The sequence below is a fragment of the Chrysochloris asiatica genome, unplaced genomic scaffold (assembly GCF_000296735.1).
Source record: "Chrysochloris asiatica unplaced genomic scaffold, ChrAsi1.0 scaffold00230, whole genome shotgun sequence".
Classification (NCBI taxonomy): domain Eukaryota; kingdom Metazoa; phylum Chordata; class Mammalia; order Afrosoricida; family Chrysochloridae; genus Chrysochloris; species Chrysochloris asiatica.
In genome coordinates, this window is record NW_006408748.1 from 2,286,984 (window position 1) to 2,301,068 (window position 14,085).

General features: G+C 41.1%; 1 protein-coding gene across 1 annotated transcript in view; it reads right to left on the reverse strand.

Annotated features, from left to right (window-relative positions):
- SMIM14 (small integral membrane protein 14) overlaps positions 1–9,682 on the reverse strand; it is an 85,412-nt gene extending 75,730 nt beyond the window's left edge. Inside the window, exon 1 of the mRNA XM_006873219.1 lies at positions 9,608–9,682. Within this exon, the coding sequence (XP_006873281.1) occupies positions 9,608–9,682 (75 nt within the window). The remainder of the gene's footprint in view (positions 1–9,607) is intronic.
- Positions 9,683–14,085: the final 4,403 nt, after the last annotated feature.

The following is a 14,085-nucleotide window of genomic DNA, read 5'->3' on the forward strand; positions in this document are numbered from 1 at the left end:
AAGATGGAGGGTCAGAGAAAAAGAGGAAGACCCCTAACAAGATGGATTGGCCAGGTAGCATCACTGATGGACTGAAGTGTGGCAGCGGTAGTGAGGTTGGCCCAGGATCGGACTTTGTTTTGTTCTGCTGTGCATGGGGTCGCTATGAGTCGGTTCTGACTCGATAGCACCTGACAACAACAACATTTCGTTTTACATACTGATGAGAACAAATTCCATCAATTTAGAAATCAGAGCTAAGAAGAGAATAAAATTTTAGAACTAATGAAAACCCTAAGATTGTAAAATACATTTTCTTTTAAAATCATATAACTATAAAGTGCCTCTAAAATTTTTCTTTAGTGAAAAAGATTGTTTTCTGTCGTTAGTAATTTTGAATATAACCATACAGCAAAAAGATTTATCCTTATTTTAAGACAGGTCTAGCCTTTGTTCCCTACATCTGACAAGTAATCTCTAGGTCCTTGAAATGTCAAGCCTAACAGAGTGTGTATGTTTGTTCACCAGGGCCTTGGGCCAGTCAGATACTAACAGTGACATTTAAGAGTGTTAGCTCTGAACCCATCAACTATGAGACTGGGGATTGGTAGGGAAATGTTCTGGATCACACAGTACCAGTCGATCTCCAGAGGGGATCAGCCACGTGGGCAATGAATCATGCTGGAGCCCAATAAAAACTCTGAACAACATGGCTTGGTTGGCAATACTCTGTGGATGGTCACACATCAATATCAAGAGAGTATGTTTCCCTGATTTTAGGGAAATGACAACTGGAAATTCCAGGTTTGAAACCTTCCTAGTCTCTGTAGTATATATTTCGTCCCTTGCTTGTTTTAAATTGTATCCTTTAACTGCAATAAATCATAACTGTAAGTGTAACTAGTTTCAGTGAGTCCTATCTACATCCAAGGTTTTCTATGGGTTTAAAACAGTGTTCAAGCCCCAGCAAACCCTTCCAAGTATAACCACTATAAAGAGTTTGAGGTACAGCCTTCAAACATCATCTATACCCTTATAAATATATTACACCGACCTAAACACACACAGTAAAGACACGATAATGGTGCAAAGATATCAGATGGCATTTATATAATGCTGTGCTATATTATCAACACTCATCTGTCAGTTTGTCCTACTGTGGTGGCTTGCGTGTTGCTGTGATGATGGAAACTATGGCACCAGTATTTTAAATACCAGCAGGGTTATCCAAGGTAGACAGTTTTCAGTGGAGCTTTCAGATTAACACAGACTAGGAAGAAAGAGAGACAGCTATTTGGGAAAGTTTGTTGTTGTTGTTAGGTGCTGTTAAGTCGGTTCCGACCCATAGTGACCATATGTACAACAGAACGAAACACCGCCTGGTCCTGCACTATCCTCACAATTGCTGCTATGTTTGAGCCCATTACTGCTGCCACTGTGTCAATTCATTTCACTGAGGGTGTCTTCCTTTTTCTGTGTCCCTCCATTTTACCAAGTATGATGTCCTTCTCCAGGGGACTGGTCCCTCCTGATAATATGTCCAAAGCATGAGAGATGAAGTCTGGCAATCTTGGCTTCTAAGGAGCATTCTGACTGTACTTCTCCCAACTCACATTTGTTTCTGGCAGTCCTTTAATATTTTTTTCCAACACCAAATCTCAAATGCATCAAATCTTTTACAGTCTTGCTTATTCGCTGTCCAACTTTCGCATGCACATGAGGCTACTGAAAAACCTCACGATTGTTAGGTTTGAGCTCAGTTGCTTCCACTATGTCAATCCATCTCTTGTACAATGATAAATGAGGCAGTTTCACTGTAGTTTTACACAAGTAACGTATGTGTTATTTGTGTTAAAATATTTTTTGTTATTGTTTATTGCTATTGAGTTGATTCTGACTCACAATGAACCTGTATAGGGTTACTGAGGAGCGACTGGTGGATTTGAACCACCACCCTTGCAGTTCAAACTAACTTTGTGGTTCAGTGCTTATCCTGTAGCACCACACCAGTGTTAAAATACACCACTCAGTAATATAGGATCAACACGTTAGAATCAACACAACTGTACACAATAACAAAACAAACATTAACCTCCCAAGTTAATGTATTTTAAATAGTTTTTGCAATTTCTATTCAAGGCATAAAAGTTTCATGTTTTCTTACTGGATTCTATCTTTTGCCTGTATTATTCCTGTGTTCAATTTCTTTGTTTTGGCTTTGAATTCTGTTTTGTCTGAAAATAAGTGTATCATGTTCTTCTGGGCAGCTTTTTTCAATCCCTTTACCACTTTTTTAATGACAGTTTGTTTTTGTTGTCTGTTTCCCTAGTAAATAGCATTCAAAATTTTAAATTTGTTTATTTTAACAGGGGCGTACAGTCCATTCAAATGCGCCATCATACTTAATGCTTTCCATTAACCATACTTTGCTTTATTCTTCTTGTCTGGTTTCACTGGCTCGACTGGGTTTCTCTTTTTCACCCTGACTCACCTTTCATACAAGGTTCTCAAGTGGGGCAGTACCATCCCTAAGGAATTCTGGAGATCTGAGAGGCAGATACTGGTTGTTGTGAATGGCTTCCATCCCATATGACTTTCAGTGTCCTGCCACATATTCATACAAGTGAAAAGTCTGAGCACACAATTTTAACTCCATTTCACAGACAAGGCATTTTGTGGACAGACTTACTCTACACTAAATTTGCCAGGAGTTTAACTAGATTTTAACTTGTACATTAAGGGAAGATTATACTTAATTTTGTTTACAACTTTACTAAGAATTGTTCATCATTTCAGGAAACCAAGTCACTGATGGCATTTGACAACACCACCAAATACTTATTATCGAGTCTGGATTTACAATTCCATATTCATAATGATTTTTCATACTAGAAAATTCTTTTTGTCTTTTTTGAGCTTACCATAAATAGTCATCAAAACACTCAAGTTTCCCCAGATTTCTATTTTCTATTTGAAACAAGAAGCGTTTTATGGTGCCAAACAGCAAAAGCTTGGAATAACTTGAAGAGAATATTCATAGAATTACAGATGTCAAAAGCAATTCTGATGAGGGCTCTGAAGGGAGTAAGGACAGCTATAAAGAAAGTCTGTATCATGTTAGAGAATACACATGGCACTGGAAAAAGAACGCTGCTAGAAATGTGGACATCAAATGTGCTTCCAGTAAAGCTTTAAAAGATAACTAAGAAAATGTGATTGGACAATGGAAGAGAGTCATGATTCTTATTGGGTGGCCAAGAATTTGTCTGAATTATGTATAATTGTATGGTGGAAGGCAGAACTTGTTAGTGATGAACTTGGACATCTGGAGGATGAGATTTCTATTAAGCAGCTGTGTGTCTTCTCCTTGCTGCTTAAAGTAAAATGTGAAAGAGATGGATTTAAAAATGAACTGTGCAAAATGAAAATACAACTTAAAGTCTTAGAAAATTCTATTGTACAAACTTAAGTGTATGTGTCCTAAAATGTTCCTCAAGGATGTGATTACACAATCTTTTGTTTAAGAAATTAAGTCTGTGACTGATGAACCTAACAATCAGAGCAGAAAATCCATCAGCTTAGACTGAAGAGGACCAAAGATAGAATGAAAGGAGAGAACACTATTTACCACTTGGAATTTTATAGGAGGGAAACAGGGCAAAACAGCTACAACTGTTTTCCCCAACACAAGATAAGGACCAATACTGGAGCAGCTCAGCAATCAGCAGAACTGTTGGATGGAACACAACTAACAAGATTTTCTTGATTTCAAAGGGTGGGACCACAGTCGCCTGGATCTCAAAGAGTAGGTTTCAGAGTCAGATCTTTGCCAACTTAGTTCCAGAATGAGATGCTGCCATTAAGGTGTGCTAAGGGAATGGGTCACTGTCCAAAGCTGAGGGGGTGGGGCTAACATAACCAAGAGGCTGAAGAACAGAACACCATGAGCCACGGAGGCAGAGTCACCACTCAGTTGGACTAAGTGAATTGAGCTGCATAAAGCTGAAGAAGCAGAGTAAAGCCCAGGACCAAGAAATTGCCCACTCAGAATCCAGAGGTTGTGGCCAACACCCAGAGTCTGGGGGGCGTGGCCATTGCCCAGAAGAAGAGAATTATTTTCAAGACTTGAGATCGAACAGAAATAGTTTTGCTGGGTTATAGGCTTGCTTGGTGCATGCTATCCCTTCTTTCTCTCAAATTCCTCCCATTTATAATGACATGTCTACCTTGTGCCTGTTTCACCACTGTGCTTTGGAAGCACATAACCTGCATTCTAGATTTCACAGGTTCACAGATGAAGAAGGATTTTGTCCCAGAATACACTACGCCTAAAGATTCACCCATATTTGCGATGATTCAGAAGATGAGATTTCAGACTTGGAATTGACTTAAGATTTGGGGGATGATGTGATAGGTGAACCACATGCATTTTGCGTGTGGCTAGGACATGAATTTGAGAGAGGCAAAGAATGTTATGGTCTAAATTATGTTGCTGTTGTTTAGTGCCATGGAGTCGACTCCGGCTCATAGCAACCCTGTATAGGGTTTCTGAGGAGCGGCTGGTGGATTTGAACCAATCTTGCAGTCTAATGTTTATCATACAGCACCATACCAGGGCTCCAGTCTAAATTGTTGTTGATAAGTGCAGTCAAGTTGGTTTGACTCATACGACCCTATGTAGTTTCCGAAGAGTGGCTGGTGAGTCTGAACTGGTGAGTTTGAATTGCTGACCTGGCAGTTCAAACCGATCTTATGTCTAGTGCTTCTCTTCCAGTACCACGTCAGCACTCTTCCAAAATCTGTTATAAATCCAAACCTCTATGCCAGTGGTCTGGAGTCCTGGGGTGGTGCTGTAGTGTAAGCACCACACCAAGTGCTTATATAAGAAGGTCAGTCTGAATCACAAGACCGGCGGTTCAAACTCACCAGCCACTACTCAGAAACCCTACACAGGGTCGTTAGGAGTTGAACCAACTCTATGACACTTAACAACAACAACAAGCCTGTGGTCATAATCCAATTTAGGAGTGGGTTATCTTTGTTGTTGTTGTCAGGTATCAGAGAGTCAATTCCACCTCAAATGCACAACAGAATGAAACCCTACCCAGCCCTGTGCCATCCTCACAATTCTTGTTATGCTTGGGTCTATTGCTATGACAATACATCTCAGTGGGGGTCATCATCTTTTTTCTTTTGTTAGTGTAAGGTACTGATCCCTCCAGATAGTAGGTCCTAAGTATGAGAGATGAAGTCTCACTACCTTGGCTTCCAAGAAGCATTCTGGCTGTACTTCTTCCAACACAGACTGGTTTGCTCTTCTAGCAGTCCATGGTAATTTTAATATTATCCTCAAACACCAAAACTCAAATGCATTAATATTTCTAAGATCTTCCTTATTTATTACCTAACTTTCACATGCATATGAAGATGTGGAAAGTATCATGGCTTGAGACAGGCATACCTTAGTCCTCAAACTTTTGAACACTTTAAAGAGGTCTTGTGCAGCAGATTTAACTAATGCAATACATCATTTGCTGCTTCCAAGAATGCTGATAACAAAATTCTATCATTTGACCTCCAGCATAATTTCTATCACCACGACCATATGTTCCAACTATTGATCCTTCCTCTGTTTCCAACCTTTGCATTCCAGTCATCAGTAATTATTTATATATCTTGATCGCATTTGATAAAATTCACAATGAAAAAGTTGGTCATATTTTTCAATTCCATCATCAATGGCTTTATTGATAGGTGAGTAAATGTGAATAATAGTTGTATTAAGTGGTCTTCCTTGTAGATGTTTGGATACTAGCTGATTACAGGCAGAGTTGTACTTCAAGATAGATCTTGAAATGTTCTTTTTGATGATGGAGGCCACACCATTCCTCTTCAGTTTGTAATTCCAGGCATAATAAGTCATGTGATTATCAGATTCAAAATGGCCAATACTAATCCATTTCATCTCATTAATGTCAAAAATGCCACTGTTTATACGTTCCTTTTCATTTTTGACTCCTTCCTATTTTCCTAGACTCATACTTTGTGCGTTCCATGTTCTGATTATTAATGGATGTTTACAGCTGTTTCTCCTCTTTTTGAGTTGTGCCCATCAGCAAATGGAGATAATGAAAGTTATTTTTTTTCCTCCACTTTTTTTTTTAATGTTTTATTGTGTATTATATGATAGTTTACATGGGAGAACATTAGTTTTACATTCATCCTATTGTATATCATTTCATTGCTATGGTTACAATCCCCTCCATGCATCATCAATCAACCAAAGGGTATACCCTACAAGTCTGCCCCCCGGTCGTCAGCACACAGCCCCTCTCTCTCTGTGTCTAAAGTCCTCAGCTGCTCCATCTCTCCACGTTACCATCTTTTTCTCAGGGTAGGGTCCCGCTCTCCGCTCTTCTACCTTGATGGTCCCAGGGACCTCCACTCCTAGGCTGAAAAGCTAATCACTCCCCTCCTTGCTACAAAACATCTACTTTTACATTTCCAACCCTCACAAGCAGTCCTGATAACAATTATTCACCATTGTATCACAAGAGACCCATCTGCAGATAATGAAAGTTTTATTCCATTCATGTCATCATAGACAACTTGACTTTGAGGAGGCAGCTCTTCCCCAGTTGCATTTTGAGTGCCTTCCAACCTGAGGGGCTCATCTTCTGGCACTTCTTTGACAGTGTTGTTGTTGTTGTTGAGTGCTGTAGATTTGGCTCCAACTCACAGAAGCCCTGTAGAAATTTTCCAAGGAATGGCTGGTGAGTTTGAACTCTGACCTTGCAGATTGAACCAGTATTATGGTTGAGTGCTTATCCTACAGTGTCACACCAAGACTCCCGACAATATTCTGGTGCTATTCATCATGTTTCAATATTTAATATTCTGGTGGTATTCTGACTGGTTTCATAAGGTTTTCAGTGGCTAAACATTCAGAAGCAAACCACCTCTCTTCCTAGTCTGTCTTAGTCTGGAAGTTCAGCTGAAGCCTGCCCCCCAGAGGTATGCCCTGCTGGTTATTTAAAATACCTGTGACACAGCTTCCAGTATCACAGATACATGCAAGCCACCACAGTACGGCAGCCTGACGGACAAGCGGTGGAAATAAATCCTAGTATATTCTAACCCAGGACTCCTGGTGTTGCACTGTAGGACCAGCACTGGACTGCTAACCACAAGGTCAGCAGTTCAAACCCACCAGCTGCTCCCTGACCTAAAAAGGGTCAGTATGAGTCAGAACTCACAAAACAGCACTTAACAACAACAACAACAATATATGCTAATCCTAAAAGGTATGCCATTCACAAGAAATACATTTCTTATTATTTAGTCACAACCGGACAGCAGAAAACTTGCTGATTAACTGCCACCACCTAAAAAAAAAAATTGAGTTCTGGTGTGGTGCTGTAGGATAAGCTCTGGACCGAAAGTCTACCAGTTCAAACTCACCAGCCACTCCTTGGAAGCCCTATACAGGGTTGCTATGAATGAAAACAAACTCAAAGTCGCTTAACAACAAAAATTTGGAGGGCAGTATCTCTCTAGGAAAAGCACTAGACTCAAAACTACAAGGTTGGCTATTTAAATCCACCACATATTCCACAGGAGAAAGATGAGGCTTTCTGCTCCAACAAAGATGTACAGACTTGGAAACCCTATACTGGGTTGCTGTGAGGAGGAACCAATTTGACGGCACTTAACAACAACCACTTAAATATTTGAGCAAATATCTGTGCCTGCTTTTACTATATACTTTTGCATAACCATAGTAAACAACAACAAATTATTTTGCCCATTATCAATGGTACACTATACTATCAACAGCCCTGCACTTAAGTTTACAGACAAGGATTGTTGTTGCTAGGTGCCATCAAGTTGGTACCAGCTCATGGTGACCCTATGCACAGCAGAATGAAACACTGCCCAGTCCTGCGCCAACCTCACAACTGTTGCTACTTCTGAGCCCACTGCTGCTGTCACTGTACCAATTCATCTCATTGGGAGTCTTCCTCTTCTCTGTGACATTCCACTTTACCACACATGATATTCCTCTCCAGGGACTGGTCCCTCCTGATAATATGTCTGAATTATGAGAGAAGTCTGGCCATCCTGGTTTCCAAGGAGCATTCTGGCTATACTTCTTCCAACACAGATCTGCCTTTCTTATGACAGTCCATGGTAGTTTTAATATTCTCCTCCAACACTGCAAGTCAAATGCATCAATTCTTCTAGGACAAGGATAAAGTCTTAAAAACTCTCCAATCAAAATTTTATTAAATGCTGTCTCTGAGCAGCTGGTGAGCTTGAACCAGCAATCCTGTGGTTCAAACTGACCTAGTGGTAGAGTGCATTAACCCACAGGGCCACACTAGCAGCTTCTTGGATCAACTATAAACACTCATGGAAGCAGCAGTCAAGAAATCAGATGACGTATTGCATTAGGCAAATGTGCTGCACAAGACCTTGTTGAAAAGCAAAGATGTCAGCTTGAGGACTAAAGTGCGCCTGACCCAAGCCCTGGTATTTTCAATAACCTCATATGCATGTGAATGCTGGACAGTGAATAAGGAAGACCATAGAAGAATTGATGCTTTTGAGTTATAGTGCTGGTAGAGAATATTGAAAATGCCATGTGCTGCCAAAAGAGCCAACAGATCTGTGTTGGAAGAAGTGTAGCCAGAGGGCTCCTTGGAGGCCAGGATGGCCAAACTTTGTCTCTCATACTTTGGACACATCGTCAGGAGGGAGCACTTGCTGGAGAAGGATATCATGTGTGGTAAGGTCTAGAGACAAAGAGGAAGCCCCCAGAGAGATGGATTGGCAAAGTGCCAGCATTAATGGGCTCAAGCATGGCAACAGTAGTGAGACTGGCCCAGGATCGGGCAGTGTTTCATTCTGCTGTGCATAATGTCGCTATGAGTCGTTATGGTGTCAATGACACCTAACAACAACAACAAATCAAAATTTTACTGTCATCTTTGATATTACCTATATCCTTTTCAAGGAGTCCTGGTGTGGCATTGTGGGTTAATGTGCCAGACTGCAAAGCCATTTGAACTGCAACGTCAGCGGTTCAAGCTCATCAGCCACTCCTCGGAAACCCTATGCAGGGTCGCTATGGGTTGGAACCTACTTGATGGCTCTTAACAACAATAGCGTACCCTTTTCAGGAAAAAAAAAATGTTTATATCAAATAACTGATTTGGAAATCTTTTATACAGAGATTTGAATTATCTTGTCATATGTCAAAATTGGGTTTGAACAACAGAAACTGTGATTTTATAGTCATTTACCAAGTAAATAAGGACCATGTAGCTGAAGACAATTTACATTAACATACACTAGAAAAGACTGTACACTAATATGTGCTATCTACCCAGGATGGCCAATTTAATCAGCTTTTAAGTCCAACTATGAATTAAGATAGTAATCTGCTTTTATCTTTAATAAAAGTATTGCTAGCAAACATTTATTAACCACATGACTTAAACCACTGTGAACTTTCCATTATAAAATACTTTTTGGTGACCATCAGATGAATATTCCTTAATAACCAATATTCTCATACAAAAATGGTACAGTTCAGTTCTGGATAGGACTGTCCTGTTCATCTCACCAGATTGATCAGCCTTCTCATTGCATGTTCATGAGAGCAAACACATTCACAAGGATCGAATCCACCTTCTGCCATGATTACCCAGCTTGATTTAACTTGAGTGCTTAGATCTAGAAAGAAAGAAAAATATTAAAAGACTATTATTCAGAGTTACTTTCTTCATTCAGCGCTATAAATAATTTGTAGAGGGTCAGACGACTGTCAACAGGGTTGACCGACACAGTGGCTGTCACAACGGACTCCAGCACATCATCTGTGAGGCTGGCACAGGGCCACACAGTGTTTTGCTCTGTTGTATATGGAGTCACTATGGGTTAGAACTAACTGCATGGCACCTAATAACAACAACGTATATATTGTATAGATTCATAACAGTTTTCTATTATGTGGTACAGAATATGTTCTTGCCCAAAGAGAGGTCTGGACTCCTGATGTGGCTCTATAAGATAAGCACTGGACTGCTAAACACAAGGTCAGTGGTTCAAATCCACCAGCTGCTCTACAGAAATGCTGTGAGTTGGAACCAACTTGATGACACTTAACAAAAACAACAAAAACTACAAAGAAAGGTGTAGTCTTTGCCCTGGGTTCTGGCAGGTAATCTGTGACCTACTTGATAGGAGTCTTTGTTCAGAGCAAGGCTCAGTATAATATAAATTACGGTGAGGCAAGCCACACCTAACAGTCACAGCGTAGAGCTGGCCACACCAGAAAAACTTAGGATGGAAGCTTTGACTCATGTCAGATCAATCAATCTAGAAACTGTGTTCAAACACATATTAAATCAATCAGAGGAAGACACCCTATGTAATGAAGTCCCAATAAAAACTCTGCACACCAAAGCTGAACTTCTCTGGTTGGCAATACTCCAGAAAGTTCACACTTTGCTTCTCAGAAGTTAACATACCCTTAGGAAATTTTGTGTTCTGAAAACCTCCCAGATGCTGTGCTGCTCTTTGTGTCTCTTCCGTTAGCTGATTTTAACCTGAATTTCTTCCCAGTAATAAACTCAGTATGGAGTCCTGGTATGGTGCTGTGGGTTAATGCACTGGACTTCAAAGTCAGTTTGAACTACAACGTTGGTGGTTCACACTCACCAACTGCTCCTCGGAAACCTTGTACAACAGTGTCACTATGGGTCGGAACCAACTCAATAGCACTTAACAACATTAACAACAACAAATATAATGAAGCCCTGGTGTGGTGCTGTAGAATAAGCACTGGACTGTAATGCCGGTTTGGACCCCAAGGTTTGTGATTCAAACACACCAGCTGCTCCTCAGAAACCCTATATAGGGTCACTATGAGTCAGAACCAATTCTCTGAAACTTAACAAGTATAACGGAACCCTAGTATGGCAATTTAGGATAAGCGCTGAACTGCAAGGTCAGTTTGAACTGCAAAGTCAGCTGTTCAAACTCACTAGTTAGTTGCTCCTTGGAAGCCCTCCCTATACAGGGTCCCTATGAGTTGGCACCAACTCCACGGCACTTAAGAACAACAAATGAGTATAATCGTTTTCAGTACGATCTGTGAGTCCTTCTAGTGAATTATCCTCCTTAAGACTTGAACTTGGTGACGGAATGAGGGCAGTTTTGTTTACTGTGTCCTCAGGCATTGTGGTTCTGCTAACTCCAAACAATATTTGTGTGTATGTGTATGTGTGTTGAGTGCTATAGAGTGAGCTCCAACTCATAGGGACCCTGTATACGGTTTTCTAGGAGCAGCTGGTGGTTTGAACTGCTAACCCTGTGGCTAGCAGTCCAGTGCTTATCCTCCAGCACCACACCAGAGCACCAATAACAATATGTTATTGTTGTTGTTGTTAAGTGTGTTCCAGTCAGTACAGGGTTTCCAAGGTGCAGTTGGTGAGCTTGAACCACTGACCTTGCAGTTCAAACGACTTTGCAGTGTGACGCATTGAGCCACAGTGCCACACCAGGACTCCAATAACAATATAGTTCATATTTATTAATGACCTATAACTATTAATTTATTACTAATCCTATATGGATTGTTAAGTGCCATAGAGTCGGTTCCAACTGATAGCTACCCTGTATAAAGTTTCCAAGGAGTGGCTGGTGGATTTGAACCGCCGCCCTTGTGGCTAAAACTGACTTACAGTCAAGTGCATTATCCTGAAGTACGGGATCAGCACTGGACTGCAAACCACAAGGTTGGCAGTTCAAACCAACCAGCTGCTCTTCTGAAACCCTACACAGGGTCTCTATGAGCTGAAACCGACTCGACAGCACTTATATGGATTCTACATTTTTAATATGACTTATAAATGAATCTAAGGAGCTCTGGTAGCGCAGTGGTTATGAATTGGGCTGCAAACCACAAGGTCAGCAGTTCGAAACTACCAGCTGCTCCGTGGGAGAAAGACGAGGCTTTCTGTTCCCGTAAAGATTTACAGCCTCGGAAACCCTGTTCAGGGTCGCTTTGGGTCGGAACCAACTCGACAGCACGTAACAACAACATAATGAATCTATTCATGTGAATGGTTGCCCCTTCACTATTAAACTAATTTCCTACTTATGCGAATGTCTTCAGAAGCTTTAAATCAGAGCTCCTGATGCTAGAGCCCTACTCTGTTTAATTAATACCTGGACATCATTAGCTCCCAAACGCAAATGTTTTAAAGCAGACTTTATCCAAGGAAGAAACCACCTGAAAAAAAAAAAATGAGTAGCTTAAAATGATTCTAAAGTTTATCTGGAAAAAAAACGATATGACATCAGCCAGGAAATATCCAGAAAGATCCTGAAAAATAAGAATAGTGAATGAGAGGAAAGGGAGGAGCACCAGTGACCAGATTTATCCTTCTGCCTAACCCACAACTGGACACAATACAAGTAAGAAAGGCAATTCTTCAAGGGATGGGAAACAAATGAGGTGGGCCTATGCTTGACCCAGCTTACTGTCTGGAGGAAGTTTTGAGGCCATGGTTGGGGGAAGGGGTCCAGGCCAGAGACTGGAGGTATTCCTGAGTAGAGGAAAAGGAGTTTGGAAGCTGGTTTTATTAATTACAGACATGAATAATATAAAATATCTCCCATTTCAAATTTTTAGAGAAGAAAACTATAATGTCTGATATTAGAAATATACTGTAAGAGTCAGTCAAAAATTATCTATACTCTGGCTGTAGAATTTATTTTAATCAACTTTTAGAAAAGACAAATACATTATTTTCGACATAATCTCCTTGCTTTTCAACACACTTTGTCCATCTGTCAACAAGCTTTCATATTCCCTTATTGAAAAATGGCTTCAGCTGAGCTGGGAGCCACTAATCCACTGTTGTCTTTACTTCTTCATCAGAGGTGAATCTGAGTCCTCGAACAGCTGTTTTCAGGGGACCAAACAGTGAAAGTCCGATGCAGCAAGATCAGGAGATCATGTCCTGCTCAAAACATGGAAAGACGGACTTAACTCCCAGTTAGAGAAGTGGACGGGGCGTTGGAAGATCCTGCTGACCAATTCCACTGCTCTCAGACTTCTCGGGCCTCAAGACCTGGACTCACCACACAGGAGTCAAGAAAAATCCTGGACAACTATTGGCCATGAACTCTTCCCGTGATCTTAAGCTGCAATGAAAACTGCATTCCTCTTCTTTCTCCTACTATGGGTTGGACACTCAGATCTAGTCCCCTATTGCCAGGATGAAAATGTTGAGATATCCTGGGCAAGGATGTAATGAATGTGTCTGGTTTCTGTTTGAAGGGGGGTTGTATGTTGAACAAGCCTTTACCTCCTGTCTTACTGGAGTTAGTACTTTTATAACACAGCTCCAGCAGGGTAGGTTTTCATCTGTGGAACTAAGGCTTTCTTCTACTTCTCAGCTAACTCTACTGGGGCGGATGTTGGGAGGAGAGTCCCTATGCATTTGGAAGACTCATCACTTTCCTACCCCAGAGACAGGACCTGACTGACAGACCTCATCGCTAGTGCTCCTCCCACTTGACTTCTGTATCGATCTACATCTGTTCAGTCCAGCTGAGCATGTGACCCTATCCCCTTTTTAATGCTTGCTGTGGTCTTGACCCTATATGTGAAAATCAAGAGACTTGCCTGTACAATGTTAAAGACCCTTGATGCCACCTCCCAATCACTGCCCTAAGTGTAAAAGCAGATAATGAAAGTCAGTCATCTTAGTTACCTAAAGTGGCTGCCCATGTTAATTGTTGTTGTTAGGTGCCATCGAGTTGGTACCGACTCAATAGCGACCTTATGCACAGCAGAACGAAACACTGCTTGATCCTAGGCCAACCTCACTACGGTTGCCACGCTTGAATTCATCAATGCTGCCACTTGGCCAATCCATCTCATTGGGGGTCTTCCTCTTTTTCTCTGACCCTCCACCTTACCACACATGATGTCCTTCTCCAGCGACTGGTCCCTCCTGACAATATGTCCAAAGTATGAGAGACGAAGTTTGGCCATCTTGGCCTCGAAGGAACACTCTGGCTGCACTT